Source organism: Balaenoptera acutorostrata, chromosome 20 (genome assembly GCF_949987535.1).
Source record: "Balaenoptera acutorostrata chromosome 20, mBalAcu1.1, whole genome shotgun sequence".
Lineage (NCBI taxonomy): Eukaryota > Metazoa > Chordata > Mammalia > Artiodactyla > Balaenopteridae > Balaenoptera > Balaenoptera acutorostrata.
This window is the reverse complement of record NC_080083.1, coordinates 16,239,047-16,266,950: the sequence shown is the minus strand read 5'-3', so window position 1 is coordinate 16,266,950 and position 27,904 is coordinate 16,239,047. Positions and strand designations below refer to the sequence as shown.

General features: G+C 57.5%; 1 protein-coding gene across 17 annotated transcripts in view; it reads right to left on the bottom strand.

Annotated features, from left to right (window-relative positions):
* MYO18A (myosin XVIIIA) overlaps nucleotides 1–27,904 on the bottom strand; it is a 95,519-nt gene that overhangs the window by 29,261 nt on the left and 38,354 nt on the right. For 8 of the 17 annotated variants that reach the window (XM_057537026.1, XM_057537027.1, XM_057537025.1 and 5 more), the window contains exons 3-23: nucleotides 24,419–24,478; nucleotides 21,269–21,946; nucleotides 19,290–19,367; nucleotides 18,053–18,088; nucleotides 15,849–15,936; nucleotides 15,537–15,643; nucleotides 15,246–15,422; nucleotides 14,670–14,883; nucleotides 14,257–14,399; nucleotides 13,557–13,657; nucleotides 12,634–12,697; nucleotides 12,276–12,420; nucleotides 9,854–10,030; nucleotides 9,545–9,635; nucleotides 9,094–9,286; nucleotides 8,179–8,265; nucleotides 5,607–5,748; nucleotides 5,286–5,445; nucleotides 4,887–5,073; nucleotides 4,321–4,564; nucleotides 1,552–1,661 (exon numbers count right to left, since the gene is read on the bottom strand). In XM_057537026.1, the coding sequence (XP_057393009.1) occupies nucleotides 1,552–1,661; nucleotides 4,321–4,564; nucleotides 4,887–5,073; nucleotides 5,286–5,445; nucleotides 5,607–5,748; nucleotides 8,179–8,265; nucleotides 9,094–9,286; nucleotides 9,545–9,635; nucleotides 9,854–10,030; nucleotides 12,276–12,420; nucleotides 12,634–12,697; nucleotides 13,557–13,657; nucleotides 14,257–14,399; nucleotides 14,670–14,883; nucleotides 15,246–15,422; nucleotides 15,537–15,643; nucleotides 15,849–15,936; nucleotides 18,053–18,088; nucleotides 19,290–19,367; nucleotides 21,269–21,946; nucleotides 24,419–24,478 (3,282 nt within the window). Of the gene's footprint in view, nucleotides 1–1,551; nucleotides 1,662–4,320; nucleotides 4,565–4,886; nucleotides 5,074–5,285; nucleotides 5,446–5,606; nucleotides 5,749–8,178; nucleotides 8,266–9,093; nucleotides 9,287–9,544; nucleotides 9,636–9,853; nucleotides 10,031–12,275; nucleotides 12,421–12,633; nucleotides 12,698–13,556; nucleotides 13,658–14,256; nucleotides 14,400–14,669; nucleotides 14,884–15,245; nucleotides 15,423–15,536; nucleotides 15,644–15,848; nucleotides 15,937–18,052; nucleotides 18,089–19,289; nucleotides 19,368–21,268; nucleotides 21,947–24,418; nucleotides 24,479–27,354; nucleotides 27,553–27,904 lie in introns of all 17 variants that reach the window. The other 9 variants (XM_057537035.1, XM_057537041.1, XM_057537039.1 and 6 more) reach the window with 5 other exon arrangements.

Here is a 27,904-nt window from a genome sequence, read left to right as displayed (position 1 = left end):
TCTCCCACCCAGACAGGAGGGCTGGGGAAGAAGGAGGCACCTGGAGAGGAGTGTACAAAGGCAGGAGGAAGTTGGAGCCTCGATTTTATTAGCGTTTGGAGGCAAGGTCGACTGCTGGGAAGGTGCAGTGGGGGAGGATTTGAGGAGAAAGATGGAGAATGGAATAGCAGAGAAGGAGCTCGGAACAGGGGCCAGGTAAGGATGGAGCACGTGGAAAATGGGGCCCAAGGGTCCAGTGAGCCTGGAGACCAGGAACCTATAGGAATTCAAGTCCCCGCAGTTGTATAAATTTCTCCTACAGCCCTTTGGGAGCCCCAAGCCGAGGAGAGCAGACGCCCAAAGGCGGCCCTTCAGGGCTGGGATTGAGCAGGGAATGTGCTATGGGAGGCTCAGGAGAGCTGAGGGTGATGAAGGCCGAGTGACCGGAGGGCTGGACCACGGCGTCGAGACTGAGAGGAAAAGGAAGTGAAGTCAGGAGGGAATGGACAGAGCAGAGAAAATGGAGTGGGGTCCAGAAATGAGCGGTGTTGATGGAGTCATAGAGCGGGTGTCCGGAGAGGAAGAAAGGGGTCAGACGCACAGGTAGGAGGCTGTGGTGAGAGATTTCAGGAGAGGAGAATTTCCAGGGATGATGAGGTGTTGGGTGTAGCCATGAGGGGGAGGCGGGAATGAAGGTCAAGGGTGAGAGAGAAGGCGGTGTGGGTGGGTCATCTATAGCCACACCAAGGTCACCCTGGACACTGGCAGGTCCCGGATGGAGAGGGTAGGGAGGTCTTTGAGGCCTCCATCAGTGTGGGTCTGTGACTCGGGGGGCAGCAGGAGGCAGGCGGCTTCCTGCCCTGGTCTGCACAGCATTCTCTCTTTGAGGAGAGCCGTCCTAAGGCCTGAGATGCCTTCCGAGTCAGGCTGAGTGCCTGAGGCCAGAGCACAGTGCAGGAGGGTTCCTCGGCTCAAGGAGCCCTTTGGCTCTCTGAGGAGTTGCCTCTGGGGGTCAAGGTGACAGCCGAGAATGGCAGGGAGACATCCCTTCACACAGCCAGGAATTCACCAACCTGGCTGACAAGGGGCCTGCCCTGGGAGCCTTAGGCTCACCCTGGCACCAGGAAGGTGTTGCCACATCAATCTTCCTCCAAGGAGGATGCCTGCCCCTCCCCTAGACAGCTTCCTGCTGAAGGAACTAGGCCCTGGTGTGGAGGTCAAGGCTGAGGGGCCCGGGTGCTACCAGTGGGGCACCCAAAACACTAGTTCTAATCTGCCACCTGGGAGGCTCTTGGGTGATTGTCTGGCTCACCAGAGAGCAGACACCCTCAGCTCGGGCCTTTAAAGGGGGTGGCTCTTCTGTGATTCCTACAGTCTGTCCGTGCCCCGGGCTGCCTTCCCCCGACCGCCATAGCCTGGCTGCCATGTGTCCCTGGCCTGGCCCTGGTTGGCCCAAACAAGGCACCTGGGCCAGGGCCAGCCTGGCTCTCTCTAGGGGAGGAAGGGCAGCTGCCTGGAGGGGTCTGAGCAGAGGGAGGAGGGTCTGGCGGGGCCGTGGGGACCCAGACCTACCCGCTTTTCATCCACCACAATGTAGTTGCGCCCGTGTTTCTTGGTCAGGTGTGGGGCCAGGACGTCGAAGCGGCGGCGGAACTCAGAAAACACCATGTGGTCAGGGTAACCTAGGGAGAGGGCGGCCCGGAGCCAGGCCCGTCAGCCTCGCCTGCTCCCAGAGCCCCCAACAGCCACTGGTGCCCAGGCAGAGTCACCTGAAAGGGAAGAGACTGCGGGGGGAGGAGAGCCCGCGGTCGAGGTCACCCCGGGAAAGGAGAGTGGAGAGGAAGGAGGCAGGGGCGACGGACAGGAGGCGGGAGGACAACCGGGCTGCCCCATGCTGGGACGGCAGGGATTAAACAGGGAACAGGTTCTTTTAGAAGGAAGCAACTTCCTTGTCAGTGAGGATGCAAACGGGGGACGGCTGACCACCTGGAAGGAATGCTATGGAGATAAGAGCCTGGATGACCCCTAAGATGCTTTCTAGCCTCCAGGTCTATGACTCCGTGATAACCCAGAGAACGATGTCTTGAGGATTTAGTAAGAAAAAAAAAAAAAAAAGAAAATAGGGCATCGGAGAATAGCAGAGAGGAGAAGTGCAAGGGCTTAGGGTTGGAATCCTGCCCTGGCTCTTGCTATCATGTGACCTTGGACCAGTCACTCAACCTCTCTGAGTCTCGGTTTCCTCATCTTTAAATGGGGGCCCTACCACTTACCCCGCATGGTAGTCATGGTGCTTAAATGAGAAAATGTGTAGAAAGCACAGCTTGGCTCACTTGGTGGGTGTTCAGAAAGGGCTCCCCTCCTGTCCCCTTCCTGACCTTGGGCCCTAGGCCAGGTGACCAAAAAGGCTTGTAGATTCCATTTCCCTAAAGAGTGTTACCTTTAACAGAGATTCCCTACTGTCTGGGCTTGAGGCTGGGGCAAGGTCAGAATTGTGGCCAGCGAGAGGTTACCCTGAGGCACCCCAAGGACACCAGAGCCCATGGCAGTGGACCAAGAGACCCACTCCTATAGAATCACAGAATTTCAAACCAAAAGGAGGTCTTAGACCGGATATAACTCAGCCTCCAGACGTGGAAACTGAGGCCTGAGAGGGGGAGTGACTGGCTTGCTCAGGGTCACAAAGGCTGCAGCTGGAGGCAGAGCTGGACTCCAAACCCAGGCTCCTGACAACCCGTCGGGGGCTCGCTCCACCTCAGCGGCCTAGCTGGCTCTGGGAAGCCTTCCAACTGCGAGATGGGGCTGATGCATGTGCCTGATGATTGAAACAGGAGGCAGGGGCCACTGAGGGGCCAAGACAAAGTGAGCTATTGATTGTATCTGAATTGCAATTAAATTGATGGGCCAGGATAGCAGGTCCGGACGCCTGGCATCTTAATTAATCATCAGTGCTATCGATGGTGGCTGGGGGCTGGGGGAGGAGAGGGGGTCTGCTGCTGGCCTCATCGATCTGCTTGTCTGAGTAAGCACATTGATTTTGGTTCAGAGCGGTAACAATCTGGTTTTGAAATAATAAACAGCAACTCCTTATCAAGACGTGGGGACAGATCGATGATTTATTTAGAGCAGGGCTGGGAGCCCGCTTCCTGGCTTTGGCTGCTAAGGGAAAGTGACGGTGCCCCTGTGGAATGCCTCAACGGGACCTGGCTGTGGGTCAGTGGGAGGCTGCATGCTCTTCTAGCTAAGGGAGAAAAGGGCGGAAACCTGGCAATTCATAACTTTTCAGGCAAACGAAACCCTACTCAGAAACTGGTCTGGGGACTTCCCTGGTGGCGCAGTGGTTAAGAATCTGCCTGCCAGTGCAGGGGACACGGGTTTGAGCCCTGGTCTGGGAAAATCCCACATGCCGCGAAGCAACTAAGCCCGTGTGCCACAACTACTGAGCCCGCATTCCACAACTACTGAAGCCCACATGCCTAGAGCCCGTACTCCGCAACCAGAGAAACCACCGCAATGAGTAGCCCCCACTTGCTGCACTAGAGAAAGCCAGCACAGTAACAGAGACCCAACGCAACCAAATATAAATAAATAAATCTTAACAAAAAAAAGAAAGAAAGAAACTAGTCTGTTTAGGTCAAATCCTGCTCTGCCACTCATGCGCTTTGTGACCTTGGGCAAGCTACTTAACTTCTCTGAGCCTCAGTCACCTCATCTAGGGATGATACTAGTACCTACATCTCATGAAGTTGTTGGGAGGATTAAATGAGTTACTGTGTGGGACGAGTTTAGAATAGTGTCTGGTATACCGTAAATGCTCTAAGGATGTTAACTACTATTGTTATCGTCCTGTCTGGCCCCTCGTCCAGATGGGTCCATAAAAAGGGTCTGTCTGAACTTTCTTGGGAATTTTAAGTTCTTCAGAAAGATTTAGTACTTCATTTCTCATTGGGGGGCTGGCCCACGCTTAGAGGCAGTTGCTCCACGAGGACACTGAGTCTGCTGCTGTGGGCAGAGCTGACCCGTCCAAACCAGGGAAGGTGGAAGGAGGGAGCTGTGGGAACAGGGCATGTGGGCTGGGGAGGGGAGGGGATGAGGAGGGCTGGAATGTGGAAGGGAGAGGATGGTCAGCAGGCTGGCAAGAAAAAGAGAAAGGAACAGACTGGGCTGGAGAGATGCAAGGAGAGACCCCCAGAGGAGGCAGCAGCAGAGAAGAGAGATCTAGGGCCAGTCGGAGATGGGGGGGAGCAGCACCCCTCTAGCCCCACAGGCCCTGTTAGGGAGGTGGGGAGGGGCAGGGGCAGCTCTAGGAGGGAGAGGTAGGAGTTGAGAGGGAAGGGGCCCCACCTTGGCGGTACATGCGCATGGCATCAAGCAGGCGGGAGCCTCGAAGCTGGGCGCGGAGCAGGGGCGCATCCAGCTGCAGGAGCCCGGCCTCGCAGTGGTCTCCGGGGGGCAGGTCCAGCTCACTGCTGCAGCTGACTCTGCGGGAGTGGGCGGAACGGGGCTCCCCGGCCCAGCCCTCTGCCACAGGCAGGAAGCAATGCACGAAATGCAGCTTTGACTTCTTGATGGTGTCAATGAGGGCGTCCTGCCAAAGGGGAAGGGACAGCCTTCAGTGGGCTCTGACAGCCCGAGCCAAGAGACCAGGGACTGGCGCCAGCATCTCCACTCTGTGCAGGATGGCAGGTGTCCCACCCCTGGCTGGGCAGGACGCGCTAAGCCTGGACAACCCTTCCCGTACTAGGCCCGGGTGGCCACTCCCAGGGGGTAGCAATGCGTGAGGACCCCACCAGCAGCAATCAAGGTGAGTGGGATGCTGAGTGGGCACGGGTGACCTGAGTGTGCCCAGAAGACCCCGGCCACCTGCCAGCGGTCGGGAAGTGCCCCAGGGCCTGCACTGGCACACTCACCACCTGCAGCTTAATCTGGATGCACAGGGACTTCTTCTTGACAGCCGCCATCCCTGTGGTGAAGGTCTTCCGCATGCTGGTGGCCCGGCGCAGCGCCAACTGCGAGCCGCCCTCCAGGCCCGCAATGGAGCCTGAGAGCACCGTGGCGCTGCCCGCCCGGCCCAGAAACAGGTTGCTGATGATTTTTCTGCCAGAGGAGGGGAGGAAAAGGAGGGAAAGAAGTCACATTCAGGCAGCAGTAGAGGCCGTTCCTTTTCCCAGCTCCTAGGTCACCGTGGCCAGGGTCCTGGGTTATCTGGGCTGGGGCTGCACGTCCCACACCCGACAGAGACACTACAGAGAAACCCTCAAACAGCAAGAAGAGAAAACCGGGGTGGGTGGACGGAGTGGTGTTCTTACTTCTGGGAGTCCTGCAGGAGCCGGGGGGCGTTCTGGGTGGCCGGGTTCTGCTTCGTGTAGCTCAGCCAGCCGGCCGTGTTGTACTCCACCCAGTTGGTGCCATGGCTGTGGCCCAGGAGAAAATGGTGCGGTTTGCTGCTGCGCAGGAGGGGGCCTTGGCCTGAGGGCGGGGCAAGCAAGGTTCAGGTCATCAGGGCACAGGTCCCCCAAAAGCCCATGGACTCAGTGAGCCCCCCAGGCAGCGCCAACTGGACCCATATATACATAGATGGGTTCTCAGGAGAGGAAGCAGAGGAGCTGCCCTCCAGGGGTGCCAGCTACCTTTTCGGTCACCTTCCTGGGGGCCATAGTAGGAGAAAAGGCGCTCCAGGAGGGCGTCCTCAGTGGCCCCTGGCACCAGCACCTCCTCTTCCAACAACCATAGCAGGCCCTTCGCCTCATCGGTGCGGGCCAGCGAGCGGACCTATGCAGAAGGAAAGAAATCCCGCAGTGTCACGTGGAGCTGTGTGAAGGGGGCTAGGACCTGTGGTCCCAACCGCACACTATAAACATGCTACACAGATACACACATTACAGCTCCTGCCACTCATGGCTGACATTCTGTGGAGCAGGTGGCCAGCAAGGAGAAAGAGGGGCCAAAAAGAGATCAGAGAGAGAAGGCCACGGCACAATATGATTCCTAGGACCTGTGTCCTAAGTCCCCAAAGACTGAAGGCTTCTTATTAACGCAAGCTCACATCCAGAGCCTCTCCTCCATCCTCAACCCCTTGGAGAACAGGGGGGCTTGGGTGAGCCCCACGTTGCCCTCACTCTCTGGGCATCACCTCCCACGCAGATTAAAGGAGATAAGGTCTTTAAGGCCCTGAGCACAGGGCATGGCCCAAAGGAAGCTGTCAATAAGAGAGAGCTGTGATTAACCCCGGTTCCCCGCCCCGAGAGGGGAGAACACAGAGAGGGGAGAACCCAGAGAGGGCTCGGACCACTGCAGGTGGGGTCACTACAGGGTCATAAACTCAAGTGCCAAAAGCCTAAGACAGTTGACTTAACGGCTGTGGCAGCCAAAATGGGCAGAGCTGGGGTGACTGGAGAGCAGGTGTCCCCATCTAAAGGGAACAGCCACCACTCAGCAGCAGCCAACTGCCGTCCTGGAAGAACGTTGGCCTAGTGTTGGTAAATCCTCCAGTTTTTCAAGAGAAGGTGGAAATACTGAATTCTGATTTCTAATTCCCCATGCAAGCCAAACAACTAGGTGTGAAGGTGCCTTTTCTATGGAATTCCCAGGTCTTCCTTGGGCAAGGAGGACTCTGGCCTGGCCTCTAGGGACTGGGGACAAGTGAAGTAAGAGAAGTGCCCTTTTCCCTCTTTGACCCAAGCTGCCCAAGGGAGTCTGTGTGCTGACCAGGAGGACACAGAAGGTGGCCAAGGACCGATGGGCAACCAAGGCCCCCGAGCAGCTGGAGCTGTATGGCAGGAATGAGCAAGAAGCCACTGGAGGACTTCCCTGGTGGCGCAGTGGTTAAGAATCCGCCTGCCAATGCAGGGGACACCGGTTCAAGCCCTGGTCTGGGAAGATCCCACATGCTGTGGAGCATCTAAGCCCGTGTGCCACAACTACTGAGCCTGCGCTCTAGAGCCCACGAGCCACAGCTACTGAAGCCCGCGTGCCTAGAACCTGAGCTCCGCAACAAGAGAAGCCACCACACGGAGAAGCCCGTGCTCCTCAACAAAGAGTAGCCCCCGCTCGCCACAACTAGAGAAAGTCCACGCGCAGCAGTGAAGACCCAACACGGCCAAAAATAAATAAATAAAAAAAAAAAAAAAAAAAAAAAATAGAAGAAGCCACTGGATGGTGAGTGGTAGGCTGGGCACTGAGGGGTCCCCATGCCCAGAGGTGCAGCTGCCCGATGCTGAGGCCCCTCAGAAAGGGGAGAGCAAAGGAGGGAAGGGATGGCCAAGCCCCATCCAAACAGACTATCTGACCCACCGCTGTTCCTAAGCCAGCCGGGTCAACTTTCCCACACCTCCTGGGAATGGCAAAGGCTCTCGAGGGAGGCCTTGGCAGGGGCCTAGGTGTCAGGAAGAAAAGCCAGCTTCCCTGGGGAGATGTGGGACTTGGGCACTTTTAGCACTTGTCCCAGGGGGACACTCGCTCTCCCGGGGCCCCACCCCCTGGGCCAGGGCCTTCCCGCAGGGAGGAGGGAGAGAGAGAGGTGGGACTCAAAGCAGAGGAGGGAGATCAGCAACCTGGCAAAAATGCCAATTCTCCAATAAAGCGCCTTATGCAACTTCCCTAATTGAAGACAATCGCCAAATGCCAAGCGCTCATCAGGCAGCCAGTCCCCCAGGCAGCAAGGTGCCCAAGACGCTTGCCCAAAGGGTGACAAAGCCCATCCCCAGGTTGAGGGGCGAGGACTCACACCCACACAGCCCCTCAGTGGGCATTTTATATCTGGGTACTGTTTCTGTGTTTGGGTGAATGCCACCTCCTCGCCCTGCTCTGCTAGGCTGCACCGGTCCTCTACTTGGGGACAATAGGAGGGGATGACTATGTCCTCTGGGTCCAGCCAGGCCCTCACCACTGAGGAGGTGGTAACAGGGCTCCTGGCAGACACACTGGAGGCACGGCTGGGACAGGCCCTGAGCTCAGACACCCATGGGTGGTGCTCCCCACTGCACCAGGGCAGAAGGAAGTGCCACCTTCCTGGCCAGACTGGCTGACAGCTGAGGGAAAGGGTGCACAGCTCGAAAGCGCTTGGTGTCTGGGCCTGACTTCTGGGCCCCCCAGCCCATGGTGCCCCCACCCAGCAGCAGCTCATATGGGGAGGGCTCTACCAAGGGAGAGGAATGGGAAGGGCAAGAAAAGGCCAGCCCAGGCCCTCCCTGGAATTCCTACCAGGGACTGATGGGAGGCCTGGTCCACGGCGGCCACAGAGTCATCCGTGGCTGGCTCCAAGTCGTCAAACGCCAGCTCGATGTTCTCCTAGGAGGGAAGGTGGGGAGGTAGTGAGCACAGGGCCGTGTGTGGGGTGCAGCCCTATGAGCAGGCCAGGTGGGGACGCTGGGGTCAGCAAGTCCAATGTCCCGTCCGAGCAGGAGCTCCCCTCCAACAGCCCGACTGACAGATGCTCACCACCTCTCAAGGCACCGCATTGTACCTTCTCCTAACCTCCTTTTACAGTGAGCTAAAGTCACGTACACACTCCTGTTACTCCCACCTGCTGTTTAGGCTACGTGGAGTAAGCCCACTCTCAATTTCACACACTCATCCTTGAAATACTTGAAGACAACTGTCATTTTCCTCCTGAATCTTCTCTCACCCAAGATAAATATTCTCCCCAGCTCGTTCAACTCACCTCCACATGAGGTAGGATTTCCAGATCCATCTGGGACATCCTTTTATGGGGGCAGGGGGGCTAAATAATCAGTCACCATCCCAACAGCTCAGGAGACAGGGAAGGCCAGGCCCGACACACGTGAAGGCAGGAACTGCACGGTGGCAGTTCACAGGGCCTAGGTGGGTGCCTTGAAGGCGGGCAAAGAGGGGCTCCCAGGGACCCTGAATGCATCTTCGGCTTCTTGGAGAGCAAACTCTCCATAAAGAAAGAATGTAGCCTGGGCAGGAAAAGCGTCCTGCTCCAGAGACCACAGGGGGACATAAATGTCAGAGGGTAAAGGGCTGGGAAGGGAGCAGCCAGCAGGGAAGGGGGTACCTTGCTGCATCCACAGATGCCTCCCCCGCCACTGAGGGTGCCAAGGCCAGAAGGTGAGCCTCGGGGTGTTAGGCGGCAGGGGCAAGGTCAAGTGCTACCTCCTTGTATCTTTCCAACTCCTGCACAAAGGTGCGCTCATGGAACAGCCTCTGCAGCCGGTCCTGGGCGTAGTTGTGGCACAGCTCCTCAAAGGAGGCTCCGCGGGCCGACCCACCCTGCTCAGGGTTCTGGAAGCCGGGAGTGTCCACAATCATCACAGAGCAGAGCGAGTGCTGGCTGGACTTGAGAGCCCTTCACAGGGAGAGCCTGGGTCAGAGCTGCCCAGGGCAGTGCCCCTGGTGCCCAGGTAGCTCACCCCGCCCCCATCCCCATCCCCACCCAGGTGCCCAGGACCCGTGGGGAGGACTTGCCTCTCCTGCCTGCAGGGACAGTGAGCCCTCTGCTGGTGGAGGATGGCTCTGCCTCAGCAATCACACAAGCACAAAGGCATCAACCCCACCTTTGTCAAGGCAGCAAGATGAGAGCTCCTAGGCCCTGCCTGGCACTCACCTGTTCACCAGGGAGATGAGAAGCGTGAAGAGCTCGCTGTAGAGGCCGGACGCCATGCCCTCCAGGCACTCCAGTGCACTCAGTTTGGGGCCTGTGGGCAGGAGGGTCAGTTCTATCTCCAGGTCCCTGGGACTCCCCACCTGGGTGTGCTCCCTACCCACCCAGGCCAAGGCAGCATGGAGCCCTGGGGCTGGGCCTCTCCCCCTAATGGGAGCATCTATTCACCCCAGGAGTTTGCCCACCCCAGAGATGGCAACGAGCCCAGGAAGAGGCCTCCAATCACATCCAGCAGCCAAGGGGCTCAGGTACCTGTGCCGTCCCCCAGGCTGCTCTCCTCGGGGCCCTGGCGGAAGGAGGTGGAGCGCTGCAGGGTGCCGCCCTGGTGCTGGTGCTTGAAGATGGCCGAGGACAGCTCTTCCAGGTTGCAGCCCAGCAGGTACGCAGCCTTCTGGGCCCACTCGTGGCGGGCAAACTGCCTGCGCCCAGCTATGGAGTAGAAAAAAGGATCTGACATCGTGGGTCTTCCTCCCTAGACTGTTTGCTAACCACTGTGCCCTTCAGCTCCCTTGCTCCCATAGCACTAGGGAGCAGGCGTCTTCCAGAGGGAAAAAAACGAGCCCTGATGACACCAGCAGGGCTTCAGGCAAAACAGGGAGAGCCAGCAGCTGCCAGCGCTTCCTGTGTCCCTTGGGGTTGGAGAGAATGAGCAGGTCCTAAAAGAGGAGGTAACTCCACACTGCGGCCACCAGAGGGCTCCCAATCAGCTGCAAAAACCCCTTTAGAGGGCTTGGCTCCAGGTGCCAACGTGGGGAAGGACAGAGCATGAACCAGCCCACCTAGGATGAACACAAGTACTGCCTGTGCCTGGTGGGGAGTATCAGGAGAGCACTGGTGTCTCCCCCTTCCTTGGACGCATTAGGACCCTCCCTAATGCGTCTGCCAGGGGAGACTGCAAACATCCACTGTGGCCCAACAGTGGAGAGGCGAGAAAAAACTGCAGGGGAGAGGGAACAGCCCACGCGGGCAGACGCGCCTCAGCCGACACGTGTCTAATCGCGGCAATTAGGGAAAGCTAACAAGAAACAAGGTTTTACCTTCGGCAGCTTCTGTAAGGCAAAGGACCAGCATGCAGCATGCAAAGAAAAACAGCATGTTAGCAAACAGTCATCAGCTGAGCCTGCCAGGCCCAGTGGAAGGGCCCGGGTGGGGGGGGGCTTTGGGAAGATGAGCAGGAGAGAAAACACAACCCCATTCAGACTCAGAAACACACACACACACACACACACACACACACGCAGCCTCAAAGGAGTATGTTTATGGATGTGATCACACTGACACACAAGGAAAGAGACCTGCAAAGACTTTCTATCACACACACATGTGCACACACCACCCCCCCTAGAAAATACTGGAAGCTCTGAGGAGGTAACAGACACTGCTCAACAAGGTCCATGTACTGACGCACTCAGAGCTCTGCACCTGCAGTCAGCGCTGAGAAGGGTTACAGGAAACCTGCACTGTTACCTCCTTGGAGTGAAAGAACTTCCTCAAGACACAGCCACACAGCCACCCACCTGCCCACCTACAAGTGTGGAGACAACTTCTTTAACTCAGAGCCTGCTTCCTCTTTGGCAGGGATGTAACCTGCTGGGATCATAAGGAACCTAACACTCAGACTCATGTTCCTCCATGCACCCACCCACCCTCCCACCCACCAGCGCTTCCTCACTCCTGCTGACAGCCTGGGGCCCTTCACATCTCAGAGGAAGATGAAGCCAATGCCCAAGGTGCTGTTCAGAAGCAGCATCCCTTTCCCTAAACCGGAGGAGAAAGGGGTGAAGAGGAGCTCAGAGCACCTGACCATCAATGTAATCCCAGAGGAAGGCAAAGGAGCTCTTCCAAGCCAGACCAAGCTCCAGCCCTTCACAAGACCCCAAGCACTGATGCTGAAGCTGCAGCTCATTCAATACCACGGTGCCTGCTGCCCCCTAGTGGCCTCTACCCTGACATGCAAGAGGAAGAGGCACCTACTACCAAACCAGTGGAGAGAAGGGAAGATTGAGGGGAAACTGGCCTTGGGAAGCCTCAGGAAGCAACACACCCTTCCCCACATAAGCCCCACGGAGGGCATCCTGAGAGATTCCAGGATCTGAATACAAAACAGGTAGAAGCAGCTATTCCTGGGACTCTGAGAAGCCCCACTGCCAGTAAGCACCCTCTCCACCCTCCACCCTGGGGCTTCTCCCAGGCCAGTGTCCTCTGCTATGATAGAACAAGCCCAGCCCCCAGAGAGAGCCCAGGGCAAGCACCAAGATGGGGCAAGGTGGCCCCTACACCCCAGGATGGGGTCAAGGTCAGTTACCCGCTTGCTCCTCGGGGGCCTCTGTCAGGAAGGGAACAAGAAGGAGAGTTATTCCAGGGGGACTGCTCTGAGTTAGTGCCCTTCTCTCTCCCCTCAGCCTCCAAACCCCCAAGCCCCCGGCCCTTCACAGTGCTCCCGGTCACTGCCACCTCAGTCCAGGCCTCTGGCCATCCTTGGCAGAGACGCTTCTCCGGGTGTTTGGAGACTTCTGCTCTGATGAAGGGGACGGGGAAGAGGCACAAGCCAAAGAGGGGTGTCTGATAACAGGTGAGTCTGTGCTGGGCCAGGACAAACTGGGAGTGGACAAACTGGGGCCCCACAAGCTCTCCCAGGTGACCAGCTAGGCTGTTGGGATCCACTGCAGGTTACCTTTGGTGGCGCCTGCAGCCCCCAGGTGGTAGATGGCAGCCAGGATGAGCCAGCAGGCTTTCTGTTCGTCGGGGGAGATGCCCAGCACCTTCATGGCCGTCTGGAGCTTGCTGAACTGCTGAGCCGCCTTCTGCTTCTCCTCAGGCTACAGTGACAGATGGGCACACTGGCACCGGATCTCAGAGGGGCTGTCCCTCTGGTATCCCCCATGCTGCTGGACCATCAGGGCGGCCAAGCTAGAGTAGAGCCGCCCAGCCTGGGCTGGGCTCCTGCTATTCCCATGAGGCACTCCAGGCCATTCCAAGCTTCTCCGACCCCAAGGCCCAGGACTGCCAACCCGTCCCCATAGGCCCCTCACCTTGGCCAGTGGTACAATCCCAAACACATTGTTCTCTGCCAAGTGGTTCAAGTGGAGCTCTGTCCTAGGGGTACAAACGAGGCATCAGCACAGTGCTTGGTCCCCACGCCAAGTCCATCTCCCTGCCAGGCTGGAGACAGAGACTCCGCTTCCAGACTCAGTTCTGTCTGCCCATCATGCCCTCCTGTCAGGCCAGCTGCTGTGGCCTTTCCTAATTGGCCTGGACACCAGGCCAGAGCACTGGCCTCCCTAGGACAGGTCACAGACAGGCCCTGGTGAGAGTGTCCAGACAGACCCCTGGAAGGGAGCAGGGAACCTGCCTGAAGGGTGAGTCCAGCCAGGACTGAGACCGTGCCCTCAGTGACAAGGAGAGCTCAAGACAATAGTGCCCTGGGCTGCTTGCTCAGCCTTATCATTTATCCTCTTCTCAGTGGACACAGACAGCAAGCCCGAAGGTCTAAAGGGAAGAGCCTGGCGGAGGAGCCAACGTGGATGCAGGGAGGCCAGCATGGAGGGCACTGGAAAAGGCTTGGGCTTTTGGCCCCTGTGTGGACTCAAACACCTGCCTAGCCCCATACTAGCTGTGTAACTGTGGGCAAGCCTCTGACCACCTGCATCTCGGTGTGCTTTCCTCTCCAGATCTGGCTTCCCAGGAGCACAGATCCTAGCTAGGCCCTGGGAACGCTGAAGGGTCAATGGTGCCCCTCACATATAGCCAGGTCCCCCATGCCCGGGGCCAGGGAGCTCCCGCTGGGCAGGGCCTATGGCTCATTCATCTCGCCATCCCCAGGGCCTAGCTCAGAGCCTAACACATGGCAGGCATGAAATAAACCGGCACGGGATGCAATCAAGTGGCAAAGCCCAGGAGCTGTCAGTGGGTGGGAGCCCAGAGCACCCTCCTTGTTCCCTCTGTCCCATCTCACCTGAGGGTGCCATCCCCACAGGCCAGCAGGTAGTAGAAGATATTGAATGTGGCCTCACCGGCTGGGCGTCGTGCCACACGCAGCTTCTCCAGAAGCATCGTCTGTGGCACAGCATAGAGGGTATGTAGGCAAGGAGGCAGTGCCAGGTCAAGCTTCTCCCACCCACACCAGAAAGAACCAGGCCCGTGGGAGCGAGTGGCTGCATCTGATTTTCCAGGTGCTCAACCAGCGGCCAGATCACCTCATAGTCAAACCTGGGGCAGACACCAGAGCCAGGGAAGAACACAGGCCCTGCCACCCTGCCCAGCCTCCAGGCCCAGTCTTCTTGGGGAGCTGGACACTTTGTGGTGAGATACTTCATTAGAATGGAAGGGAATCAGCCTCGGCTGGGCCTTACTTTACTGACAGGCCAGCCCTGCCTGGGTGAATCAGCCTGAGAGAAACCCCTGAGCAGGGGCCAGGGCCCCAACTAGGGTGTGGGCAACCCCAAGATGGGCAGGAAGCTGAGCCGTGCCCCATCCAGGGCAGGAGGCACGGGGGGCAGAATGTGGAGGCTCAGGGCAAAGTAGGCCAGCCCTGCCGGGCCCAGGGTCCATTTCGTTAGGGAAGAATCCCAGGAAAATCAGGTGCAGGAGAGAGTCTGATTTCTAGGGCATGAAATCAGGCAGCCAATCTCTTACTACTCTGAGTGTCCCCTCACCTGAACGGAGGCTGAGGCCACCTGGCCGGCTTGGTCAAAGTCCAGGGAGAGGATCTGGGAGAAGCGGGTGGCGTTGCCGTTCATGATGGTGGGGCTGTTCCCAAAGGCTTCCAGGAGGGTGTACAGAGCCTGCCACTTGTCCACTGCAGAAGACAGGCCCAGGACCCATCAGGAAAGCCACGGGCAGCTTGCCCCCAGCCACAGGCTCCAGAGGCCCAGGGAGAACGGGAGGCCCAGCCCATGGCTGCTCCTCCAGCACCCGAAGGCTCAGTTACTTAGACCAGGCCGCTGAGGATCGAGGGGTTTTGTGGACACGGAGGGGCCAGGGAGAAGAAGAGCTGGCACCTCGGCGGGGCCTCCATCCCCACAACCCTCTCCAGCCCATTCTGTTTCCCCAGTTGCCCCTGCCTCACCAGAAAACACCTTATTCCCGCTGGTGCCTGCGATGGTGGCCAAATATTGCACCAGATGCTGGCAGCTGGTGGTCTTGCCACTGCCACTACTGCCCAGGAGGATGATGGACTGGTCCTGACGGCTCATCAGCATCGCCCTGTATGCGGTCTGGGCCACGGCATAGATGTGGGGGGCCATGTCCTCCCGCCGACACCCCTTGAACATGTGCATCACCTTGGGCGCAAGAGGGACGGAAGGAAGGGATAGGCGCTCTTAGCTGGCTCCACACGGACAGCCCTCACCCCCAAGGCCCATATCTTTCTGGGTTTTTCACTCCAGGGGAGCCAGAAGGTTCTGAGGCTAAGGTCATGCATGGAAATGCAGATGCGAGCCAAGTGCTGGGCTCTGTGAGAGGTCGTGGGAGGGCCTTCTGTCCCCACCCCTTGAAATGACTCCTCTTCCCAAGGCCACTGTGGGAGTGGACAGGAGCCCCGTGGGATGCCAAGGGGAAGGGGTAGAGTCGGGGAAGCTGGGCAGGGGGTAGGGGATAGAGGGGGCGGTCTGTGGGGCCACATGGTAGCTGAGGGGGGCTGCACCTTCTCCGAGTACACAGCGGGGGCCCCCCGGGGGCTGAGGACCAGCAGGCTGGGGCCGGCGTACGTGTGCAGCAGGCTGGCACCATAGCGCTGGCGCAGTGTGTGCAGGACGCTGGACTCATTGAGGTACACCAGCGAGGCCAGATCCTCCAGACGGTCGCAGGAGGGAGCATTAGCCTGTGTGACAGGACAGGCGGGCGGGCACTGAGGAACAGATCCAGTCTGCTCTGCCAGCGGACAGCCTGCCCAGCCTGGCCCACCTCCTGTGCCCTCCACCAGCCTCCTGCAAACCTTCTCCACATCATCCTCGTCCACATCCAGGATGGCTCCATCATGGTCTAGCTTCACGCGCACCTTCCCCTCGGGCAAGCTGAGCTCCTCGGATTTGAGCTGAGTGGCTGCAGAGCAGGGACAGACAGACAGACAGACATGGGCCCGGGAAGCCGTGGCAGCCCTCTTTGGGCCCTTCATGGTCCTGCCTTCTCCCCACTGTATCACCAGCCTCTCCTTGCTCACCACTCAGGCCTCTCCAGACCCAAAGGCCTACCCACCACTCAGCCGTGAAACCAGAGAGGCCCAGGCTCTGGGTCTCCCCAGACTCACCCAGTGAGAAGCCATCCTTATGGACCAGCCACACCTTCTCTGTCTCATACCAGGCTTCCTCAGCTGCGATCTGCTCTTCTGTCTTCACCTATCAGAGGGAGGGGAAGAATAAAGAGTCAGACCCTGTTCTGGAAAGCAGACAAGGACAGCAGGAGAGAGGAGACATGTGAGGGGAAGGGCTTCCGGATGAGCCACTGGGCGAGGGGGACAGGTGGGCGGCAGACACAGAACGGGAGACATCAGAGATATCAAAGGAAGAAGGTGGGGAAGCCAGGAGCTGGTGGCGGTGGTCCTGAGGAGCCCTGAGGACAAGGACACAGAGCTATGGACCCTGAGAGCCCTGAGGGTCTGGAAAGACAGGGACACACGGAGTATGTGCCTAGGAGAGAGCAGATCCCAGGAGAGCAAATCACCAGCCACCCTCTTGCTCCCTCCCTGCGAAGACTGTAAGATCAGTATCCTGAGCCTCCAGCCCTCACCCGGGGCCACAGCTGCTGTGACCTTACAGGCCTGGCTTCTCCATTCATCCACCTAATAGGCCCTCCTTCACCAAGCTGGGAAAGGGCATTTCCTCAAGATCTGAGAACGTCTTCCAAGGACTTCAGTGCAAAATGATGGGTGAGTCCTAGCCTTGACCCTGGTCTTCCCTCCAGAGGATGCTCTCCTGGGCAGGGGCAGTGCCCAGATGCACGTGCTAGCCTCCCTGCTCCCCCTCCATGCCTCCTCAGAAGGAGCACAGACCCATGGGGACGTGCTAAGGCCATACAGGGGCATGAAGCAGCATGGCCAGGGACATGAGGCAGGGGCACAGGTAGCAGTGCTCTGTCAAATACAGGAAGAGACTTGCATGCCACATGGATGGGCATGGGAATGGGTATAAAGGGGCTGGGAGCCCCCGGAAGCCCAGGTGGTCACCGATCAGGAAGGAGCATTCACTGGCAATGTCAGGGTGTAGGGCTGCCAAACTTGGCACCCCTAAGAGACCTGAGCTGGTCAGCAATGGTGCCTGGGGGAGCTGGGCAAACAGGAGCGGGGCCTGGCCCCCATGGCCCATCAGGCTCCTTTTGTCATGTGGGCAGCGGGGCAGCAGGGTCATCCAGTGACCTTTGGTGGGTGGATGGTCACCCCCCACATGAGCAGCCCCCAAGCTAGCCCTATCCCCCAACTCTCTGGGGATCCCCAGCTGCGAGGTACAGTTAGTCTCCTAGGGTCCCCCACCCTCATGAAACCGACCTGGGGCCAAGGCGTAGACACTGCTCTGTGATACTGACCCCCTGTGTGAGGGATTGGAAAGGACAAGAAACAATAATAACAAATACGTTATTTGTTACATTTCTTGGAGCTGAAAGAAAAAGATCTGGGTTCTACTCCCAGGTTGGATTCTGGCTTCAGATAACTCCCTCTCCCTCGCTGACAGCCCTTCTGGGCTATAGAATCAGAAGGCTGGTTTATACAGCAGTCTCCAGACTTTGCATATCATGGGCCAGTGAAATTACCCCTCAAATAGGAGGATCACTATGGGGCTGTCAACGTTTTAAGTGAAGACATCCAAAAAAGGCTAGTTCTTTATATTTGAAAAAATTAACTTTATAATACAAAATTACTTTTTTTTTTTTTTTCAAATCATGAGACAGGTGAAACCTTTGTCTTGAATGGGCATGTTGTATGGGTCCAGGGTTTGGAGACTGATGAATAGGTGACATCAAAGGACCATGGCCTCCAGCTAGCTCCTTTAGAGCTAATCTGAAGACAGGTTCCCACATTGGCCAGCAGGGGGAGACAGAGGATGCGCATCTTCAGGCTTCAGAGTGGGGAGGGGCTGGGGTGGCGTTGGTGGGGTTCAGCCTTTCCAGCTTTCTCTACCCAGCGAGAGCAGAATTGAAACACCTAGAAACCAAAACTCTGGCCAGGCCCTTGGGCTTCCGTGGCTAAGAACCATGCGCCACAGAGGCCAAACTGAGTGGCGACCCTCAGTCTAGACACTCCTCCAGGGCTTGACACAGAGCTGCCCCATGTCCAGCTCCCGGCACTGCCTCCCCCGGGGGTCCCCCCAGATACCACGTGAGGTGGGAGCCAGAAGGGGAAAGAGGCCTTACACTCCAGCACAAGGCCTGGGCACAGACGCCAGCCCAGGTACAGGCCGGGGGTGGCGGGCGGTCACCAGAGGAAGCGGAGGGCTCCTGAGGGGGGCAGGAGTACCCTACCTGGCTGTGGGCAGGAGAGGCGGCCTCAGGGTCCAGCTACCAGCAGCAAGCAAAGAAGAGAGAGAGAAGAAGAGGGGTGAAGACAAGCAGACCGTTGGCATGTCCCTTTCAGCAAGCACCCCACGCCAAGTGGAGGGGAGAGGGGCTTAGCACCAGGAGGTGGACCGTGGGAGGGCTGGCCTGGCAGGTACATTGTACCTAGTCAAGGAGAGTCCAGGCCAGGAAGGAGAGGCCCTGCTTGGTGAAGAAACACTTGGTACCATCAGACTCCTCAGAGGAGATGCTCTGATAAGTCATTCCCTGCGGCAGGAGAGAGCCTCTCTGCCTCAGGCTACAGTCCCTCCTGGGCTGGCCATCCAGTCTATTCTGAATTAGCCTCCTCTTCTGTGTTGCCAGGCCAGACCACCTCACCGCACCCAGGGCCTGGGACCCCAGGGAGCCTCTGGCCTTATCTCCAGGGCATTTCCCAGCCTAGCTCCCCTGTAGCCACCAGACCCCAGTATAGGCTGCCCCTGGCCTCCAGACACACACCCAAGGGTGCCACTCCCCAGGCCAAGGGCCGCCCTTCAGAGGTGTCACCCCTGCCTAGCTCATCAAACAGGACCACCAGCAGCCCCAAGTCTAGGACCCCTTCCTCAGACTCCCACTGCACCCCTGCACCACTCCCACCCCATGGCAAGCACAGGTAGCACCCATCCAGGTCCACCTGCCAACTGCCCAAGAACCAGGGGACTGTGGACAGACCTGGTGGCCAGCCTCGACCTCCCCATCTCTGTCTGATTACTTAAAGGACTTTCTGGAGAGGAAGGGGAGTCAGCCAGGCCTTGGACCTTGCCTGTTAGAAATGGGCAAGGAGTTAACAGGCCCCACCTGGGTCTGGAGAGCCAGGGCATCACAAAAGGGGAGTGTCTGCTCCCTGCCTCGCACCCATCAGGCCCTGGCACCAAGACATGCCCTCCGGGGCAAGAGACTGGGGCCAGAGAAGGGGCTGGATCTCCAGCCAGAGGGGTCCCTCCCGCAGGTTCCCTGGAGGAACAGGCCTCACTGTGCTCAGACCCTCCACAGTGCCCTCCTCTCATTTCTTCAAGTGGGAAGCCCATGTGAGGGCCCCCAGGCCCCAGGGAGCCACACTTCCATTGTCAGGTGCGCCTACACACACAGACACACACAGTCTCGCCAGCAGCCCCAGCAAAGGGGAGACCAGGGACTGGGAACCACACGTGAGAGGCGGCATTACAGGAGCTGTGAAGATCCTCTCAAGCCGCTGGTGGGCCTCCTCTGCGGGGGTCAGCTGGACCTCGGGGGCAGCTCCTGCCTAAAGGTCAAACCACTATTAGTCCCGGCCTGGGGAATTGGGGGCACAGCACACCAAGCTTCTAGCTCAGGAAGCCACTGGGACCCCCGTGGGTAAGTGGAATAGGGTCAGGGAGGCAAGCCAGGCACCAATTTGAGTTTCTAAGCTCTCAGATGAGAATAAAAACAGGTGCCCGGGAGTTCTAGGGTTAATTCTTCCCACCACTTTAACCATTCCAGCACCAGGACGGCCCGCTCTCACACCTCACATGCATCCTCTGGCCCCTGCCCTGGGCCCAGGCGACAGGTGGCTGAACTCCAGGTTGGGGCCCATCTCAGCCCCAACTCCACCTGAGTGAGAGGCGGAGGGACAGGGAGCCAGAGGGAAGGCAGCCGGCCCAGGAACGGGCGCATGACGCTCTCTGGCTCCTTGGAGGTTCTTCTTAGGGGCTAGTGGTTCGCCTCACACCAAAACGCCCCTGCCAACTCCTGTGTGCCAGGAGGTCACTCCCCTGATGCAGAGTGGGCCAGGAGGGGTGAGGGAAGCTGCCGCCTGCTCTTTTCTGAGTTCTGCAAAGCCCGGGAAGAATGGAATGGGGAGCAAGGCAAGTCTGAGACCTTAGGACTCCTAGCAGGTAGCAGTCAGAGAGGAGGGCCTCTAGGGCCTGGGAGACAGGACAGGTCTTTAGGTGGTACGCTGCCCCACTTCCCCCTGACTGTCCCCTTTCAGCCAGAAGGAGCACACAGGAGCACAGAGAAGCAGTAGTGAAACTTGACGCATCGCTCCACCCACCCACCCACCCACCCAACTCCTGAGGCCCCAGAAGGGTCCACAAAACGGGAAAGCTTGAAGAGAAATGCCCCCCAACCCAAGGACCAGCCAAGCAGGCATCACCTTCCAAGGGAAGGGGCTGGACAGATCGTCCTTGGCCCTCCCCTGTGCCTCTCAGCCTCCTGTCACACCCAGAGGGCACTTTGTGGACAGACAGGACTGCAGATACAAAGGGGACCCACTGTGCTCCTTTGCCACCCAGGCCCAGAGCTCCTCAAGAGTCCTGCTGCCAGAGGGACAGCTGGCCAGGCCTGAAGAAGTAGTGATGGCGATGATGGTATCAATAAGCGCTGTTATCAGCATCACTATGGATGCTACCATTTACGGAGCACCCACCACGCCAGGGATTAGGCTCAGAGCATTCATTCCCTGTATCCTTTCTAATCTTCACAGCAACCCTTCAGAGTAGGTATTATCCCTTATTTGCAATTCTAAAATCCAAAAAGCCCTCCAAAACAAAAGATTCTTCTTAACTGTTTTGGTGGCAAAACCTGACTGTTTAATCCCCCCCTGCGGCATGAACATTCATAATTTTCCTGTGGAAATATTAATGTGTTTGGTCACGAGTTGCTGCTCATTATGTACATTGCATGACAGTCTCAAATACAAAAATCACTAATTTCCAAAATACTTCTGGCCCAGGGGCTTCAGAGGAGGGATGGTAGACCTATGTGATCCCCACTCGACAGATGAAGGCTCAGAGATGCTGAGGCCCCACAGGAGAGAGTGGCTGCGGATGCGATGTGAGCACAGGCCACCTGACCCCAGAAATTCTGTCTTTCTACCCTCTCACTGATCTGCTAAGACTCTGATCCTCGGCTTGGGATCTGGGGCCTCAAGCTGATACCATGTAGCTGGGGGCCAGGCCCCAACTCCCTCACAGGTGTGGAAGAGCAGCAGCATGCAGTTAACAGGTCCCCTGGGTTCTGGCATTCGGTGAAGGAAAGCCATGCAGCCCTGCCATCGGCACGTGGCCCGGGCCCAGCTTCGCAGTCATGCGGGGCTTGTGGAAGAGGCTTGGGAAAGCTGGCTGCCAGTCCTCAGGTGAGGGTGGTAAGGGAGGGTAAGAGGTTAGTGACACACTCAGGTACCTCCTGCTGCACGTCAGGGGCTGGTGACTTGTTCTGTCGCAATCCAGTGAGGTTCGACTTGAGGTTCGGGTCAGCGGAGCCCGGGTCCGCCAGCTCTTCTGGCTGGGCTGGGGAGCCTAGCTTCTCTGAGGAGTCCACTGTCTCCGGGGAGACTGGTTTCCCCGAGGAGCCTGGCTCCTGGCTGGAGGGCTTCTCCCCCTTCCCGGGAGGCTGCCTGCCACGCGGCCTGTGGTCCTTGCCCCTGCCCCGAGACATCAGGCTCCGCAGGCCCACGGAGAGCTCATCCTTGGCGGCCTCCTTCTCTGCTTCGGACTTAGGCCGAGCAGGGGGAGCAGGAGGGGGTGGCAGCTTCGGACCAGGGGCTGCCTTTTCTCCCTTCCTGCCTCGAGCTGGGTGCTCAGGAGATCTGACCGCTCTGCCCGGAGGCTCCTTGGTGCTCCCAGGCTCCTCAACAGGCAGCACCTTGCTCACCACCTTCCTCACTGCATTCGCCACCCTCTTCCGGGACAGGCCCTGGGCCTCCTCGCTGGGGCCTTCCACTGAGGCAGTCCTCGGGCCGTTCATGGTGAGTGTGGATGCAGGGCTCTTGGCCCTCTGGGGGGCCTCTGAGGGTACAGGGCTGGTGGAAGGCTGAGGACTCTTAGATGGGCCACTGCTGCCCTTTGAGCTGCCCTCTAGCTACAGTCACACAAATACAGGGAGACATTAGCATCAGCCCGTGTCCCTGCCCGCCCCACATAGAGGAAGTAAGAGGTGTGACCTCACATCTAGTCGTGGAACAGACATTCCATTCATCCAACAAACAACACAAGCTCCAGGAGGCCGCCCCAGGAAGCCCTCTTTCCATCTTCCAGATAGAACAACTGCATCGAAGAGTTTGGCTTCTCTCTCCCATAAAGCACAGCGGGTCACCTGCTGTCTATCTCCAGGCTTAGCAAGGAGCTGTGAGAGGCCAGCACAGGGTGCCCAGAGGCCCATGAGGTACCCCACAGTTACTGGCTTATGTCAGGACAGCAACTAAGCCTGTATCCCAGGAAGCCCGCTCCCTCACAGCCCAAACACGGCAGAGACGGAGCATGGCGAGGTCAAACACCAATTCCCACCATCAATCCTGGGCCTAACTCTGGGGCTTCCTGCCTTTGTGGTCCCTGGTCCTTCTATCACCCAACTTCCTCTGTAGTCAGACCCAGAGCCTGCCCATCCCAATGAAAACCGTAGTTAGGAAGTAATTCTTGGCCCGCAGACATGCCAAGCCTCCTCCCTCCCCACTCCTCTGGGTTGAGGCCACTGTCTACCCCTCACCCACACTCTCCAGAGCTGCAGAAACCCAGTGCTGGCCCAGGAAGCTTCACCTCAGCCTGCTTTCTGCCAGTCTCCCTGCAGTTTGCCTTGTGCAAACCTCTCAAGGGCTGGAGGCCTCCTAGCTCCCAGAGTGTGCGCGTGGAATGACAGGAGGAAGTGGTGGCAGCTGCAGCACTCAAAGGGTTAAGCACTCAAGCGACCACAGCTCCACTCTGTCTAGGCTCAGCCAGCCTCTGGGCACCCAGGAGTCCACTGAAGATGCTGGCACACTCTGCCTGGTGGGGACTGTCTGCGGTCCCGAGGGACCGCCACTGGGCAGGCCAGGCTGGCTAATGGCAGGGCAGTTTCCTGCAAAGCCAAGCCACATCGCCTGGGAGAGCCAGGTCAACCTAGGGGCTCCTTGCGGGTCAGGCAGTGCCCTGCCACTAATGAGCTGTGCTTGAGTCCTCGTTCCCCAAACAGTGACCTTGGTTCTAGGGTGTACCTGGCTGCCATCTCTATTGAAATGCAGGAGGGCGCTCACAGAGTGGACAGACCTCTGGCTGCCGTGTGGACAGAGACCCACGTCCTGAGCAGAGCTGAGCCAAACGACCTCAGCCCAGGCCTCAGGTACAGGGTGGCCCTGCTGCAGGGGTGGGAAAGGGAGGCCTTGAAGGGGCCTCTTCCTCAACCTCTTGGGCCAAGAGTGTTCAGTGGCATGTCAGGGCCCTGCAGAGCTGCCGTGGCCCCAGCTGCTGGGCCTCACTCCCTGCCCCCCACTTCTGGCTTTCCTCCCATGCATTCTAACTGAAGCTCATGATGACGATGACAATGACAATGATGATGATGATAGCAACTGTTAATACTTAAACGGAGCTTATTATGTGCCAGGCAGTCTTCTAAGCACTTTACACATAATTTCCCCCCCAAATCTGGCATTCTCCAAGGCCGCTCCCTCGCAAATCTCAAACATATGCCCTTGAAATCACCCTGACCTTGCAGCACTGCTTACAGATCAGGTGGAAGCCATAACACCTGGCTAATCAAATCTCTACTCAAGAAAGGGGTGTGTGTGGGGGGCAGGGGGCAGGCACCATGTGGGGTAATGAAGTACAGATCTGTTTTGTGATCCAGCTCTGTTCCCGAGCCCTGGGCACTCCTGCCCCCTAGATCAACAGCAGCCCTCTCCTAACTACACATCTCTGGACCTGGCTATTCTAGAACCGTGTCCCCTCTCTTGCCTTAAAAGTGTCCAACTTTATTCAGGGTCTCTATCCCAAGGCAGAATGACTTGGTGGGGGGTAGTGGCAGTGCACGGTTGGAGCCTGCCTCTAGGTCACCCGCACTGAGCAGCTGACAGGGTCTTGGGAAGAGACAGCAGCAGCTGCGGTGAAATCCCTCCCCGCCCTTGGCTTGTGCCACCCAGAGCAGGACGAAGAGGCCCAACAGCTGAGCTCTCATTTGCCTGCCTAAGCCTCTCCAGCCCCAAAGAGTTCAGGAAACCAGAACTATAGGTAGGAACTAAAGAGGGGGCTTAGGGAGAGGTCCCCAACATGCCTTGGCATTGCCATCTCCTTCACACACACCAGGTTGGCATCACACATGCTGCACTTTCTGTCACTTTATTGGAATTCCCTCTAGCCACCCCACACGGGAAGGGGCACCCTGCCATGCCTGCCTGCTACGTGGAACTGCCTCCCGGGCTTGTGGACACAACCCACCTGGACACACAGCTCTCTCTCTCTCTCTCTCTCTCTCTCTCTCTCTCTCTCTCTCTCTCACACACACACACACACACACACACACACACACACACACACACACACACACACACACACACACACACACGGGTCTAGGAGAAGCACTTACAGCCCCTCCCTCCTTGGCAGGAGGACCAGGCTTCGGCAGAGTTTTGTCCTCCTCTTTAACCTGAGGGAGCAGACAAAGAAGTCACTTTGCAGGTCAGAGGTCAGGGTGGGGAGACCCAGCACTAAAAGCACAGAAGGAAAACATCCGAGCAGTCGCTCTCTCTGAGAGGCAGAGCTCCTGAGTGCTTAGGAGTCCTGGGGCTATGGACTTGGGCAACAGATATCCTATCCTGGCGTCAAAACTGTCCAGTGACAACTTCAAGAATGAAGTCTCTGGGGGTGGTTAAAGCCAAGTACCCTTTGCCCTCAGTGACCAGCCACGTGACCCACCTAGGCTGCCTAAAGAGGTCCACCCATGAGAGCGACATCATGGCCTTGGTTACAGGGTGGAGAGAAAGATCCAGCTAATTCAACTCGGGCTAAACTACAAGAGCCATTCGCAGCTCAGACAGGAAGTGGTCTGAACAAGAGCCTCCCTGACCTAGGGACTGAGGAGGAGGGAATGACCCCAGCGTGGGGGGCCGGCTGGGCCAGCGGAGCTCAGTGTGGGGTAATAGGTGGCCCCTATCAGGATGGCTCAGGCTTGCTTCTAGGTCCGTATGATTTCCCCCAGCACAGAGCCTGCGTGCCTTCCCAACCAGACCGCTGAGCTCTGGCTGGAGGCAGGAAGTCGGGCAGAGGCGGGGATTCATGAGGCCAGATATCTTCCTAACCTCAGACCCACAAAACTCTGCCAACCATGCAGCTGAGGGAGGCAACCCCAAGGTTCGGGGTGGGGTGTGGAGGAAGGTGTGTGCCCAGCCCAGGAGCTGGTTGGCCCAAGTCAAAAGGTAGGAGTAGAGTCAGGGGCAAAGGGCAGAGACCATAATATATCTGGAAAAATGACAGACAATATGGCCACTCTGATGGTTCTTTCAGCTCAGAGCCTGGCTCAGAACAGACCCAGAGGACCAGGCCTCAAGTCTGGGAGAGCCTTCTCCCCTCCCCCTCACCAGCATCTCTTCCTCCAAAAGCTCAGGCAGTCCTCATGGATTTCATTTCTCTTCTTTCCCCAGTCACTTAGGACTGTAGGAAAAAGACAGGTCTGCCACCAGCCCTACCCCATCCTCAGCATGACTCTTTCCCAGCACATGGGGCAGGAGCATGGTAAGGTGTCCTTGATTCCTAATGGAAAAGATCCTTAGAAACTCATCCAAAATCATTTTAATTATCCACCTGGGGGGACTCTCCATTTGCAACCAGGGTCCATGGCGGATTTTGAGCTCTAATTAGCAGTGCCTGGGGCACTGACCAGCATGATGGCCGCTGCAGTTTTAAAGCTAATAGCCCATAGAGCTTTTTACAATGGGCTCAAGCTTCAATGTTAGTACACAGTGTCACGGACAGAGGGAAAATGGCGATTATTCATCAGAGTGGACTCCACGACTTTAGAAATTAGTATTGGAGCAGAGAAAAGGAAGGGAGGGGCTGATGGAGAGGTAAGGAAGAGGAGTGGGAGAGTCTAGGTCTGCACCTGCTGCCCCTACAAATGCCCATCACTGCCCACTCCCCCGCCCCATCACACCGTGCATTAGCTCCCAGACATACAGGTTAGAGGGATAGCAAGTGTTCACACCCAGACACGCTCATTACTGCACGCAGTGCTGTTAGCTCGGGCTCAGGGATGGCCCAGATTCCAAGTCCACTCCGTGTCCTTCAGCAGCTCCAAATCTGTCCTCCTTCCAGTGGCTCAAGCTTGGGACCTCAAGGGTCTTTCCCCAGTGGTGAGGCATTGAGGGAAACAGCGGCTGCCCCCTAAAATGTCTGGGACACTAGACCTAGCTCTGAGCTCAGCTCTGGATTTAGCCTGAGGCTGACTCACTGCCCCTCCCCCACCCGAAGGCTTCTGTCTGTTGTAGGTCATTGCCCAGCTGGGGACTGTGTACAGCACAAAGGCACGCCCAGGTCTGCAGCCTGAATCACCCTCTGGCCCCAGGTGGCCAACTGGCCTGGTTCCCCTCTCTTGGCTCCTCTCCCCCTACCCATCACAGCCCCCAGACTTGGGGAGACCCAGTTCTGAGGCCTCAGAGCCAAAGCCATTCCCAGCGGCCCCTGCATAGCAGCTCACATTCCCAGGGGTGAGTCAGAGCAGCAGCAGTGGGAAGGGTGTGAAGGGTTAACTTGGAGGGCCACCAGTGGGACAAAAGGCAGCTCAGCTCACCAGAGGTGGAGCTCAGGGGAGGAACGTGACTCAGCACAGGAGCCCATCCAGACAGAAGAGTGAGTTCATGGACCCCCCTGGTCATTCTCCTCGGCCCCCAAATACACACACATGCCCCAACCCGTCTCTAGCTTCCAAAGCTCCCGTTCCCACAAGCCAGTCTCCTGCCTGCACACACCATGCCAAGCACATAAGAAAAGCATAAAGAGTTTTGAAATACAACTTTCCTTTTGCTCCCAGAAGGCGAACCTTGATGAAAAGGCCATGGTGCCGAAAGCAGCCTGCACTCTGGGCCAGAGAAGAAATGGGGGGCAGGGTCTCTCAGGGACTTGGAGTCTTCCTAAAGGCCAGGACCTGCCGGGACAAAGACTGTGGGCCACAGGGGAAAGGAGGGATGAAGTGGAGGGGGAAGGATTCCAAAGCTCAAAAGGTCAGAGAAGCAGTAAGGAATAAAATACTAGAGAAAAGAGAAGGCAAGGTAGGGTACAGAACATCGACACAGCCCTTGGAAGCTGTGTGCCCTTGAATAAGCCGCTTCACCTCTCTGGGCCTCTCTGTGGAATTAGGGGATGGACTAGTCCAGGAAATGGCTAAAGTCCTTTCCATGTCTGGCACCCTAGGAGGCTGGGTGGGGAGAGGCATGCAAGCCCTTAATTCAGTGAACCAACGCTGCGGGCCTGGGAGCCAGGAGGGGATTAAGGAAGCTGCTCTAGGACTCCTGTGGCTTTGCCTTTTACCTGCAACTCACCAGCACCTGCCAGGGGCAAGAGGCCTGGAGAACTGCACAGCTGCCCCGTCTGGCGGTTAGAAACTAGAGCGGGTCCTCTTGAAATTCAACAGGAAGAATTGGCCTCAGCTCAGGGAAAGGCTTCATCTCAAGAATCCGTTCAAGTCAGTGGAGTTAAAAAACTGGTTCATTCTTATTCTTACTTATCCTGAATTAATAGCGAAAAAACAGAGAATGTTTGTTTTCAGTGAATTACTTTAAATTTGCTTTGTTGATGTTTCTATCCTATTATCCAGTTCATGCTAGACTTTAAGTTTGTTTGTTTAATTAACTCATTCGTTCTTTGATGTCCTGCTCCAGTTCTCCTGTGTGTACAGAGAGGAGCCCATCAGCCTCAGGCTATAAGGACACCAGGTCATTTACACCTGGGCCTGTTCCTCTGCATCAGCTGTTCCTGATGAGCATTTCTCTGAACGCAAATGTGGGTTTTTCCCTGGAGGAAATTCTCTCTGTGGTTTCTGTGCAAAATTGCCTGGATCTTTCTCCTCTCTTCCTTATCA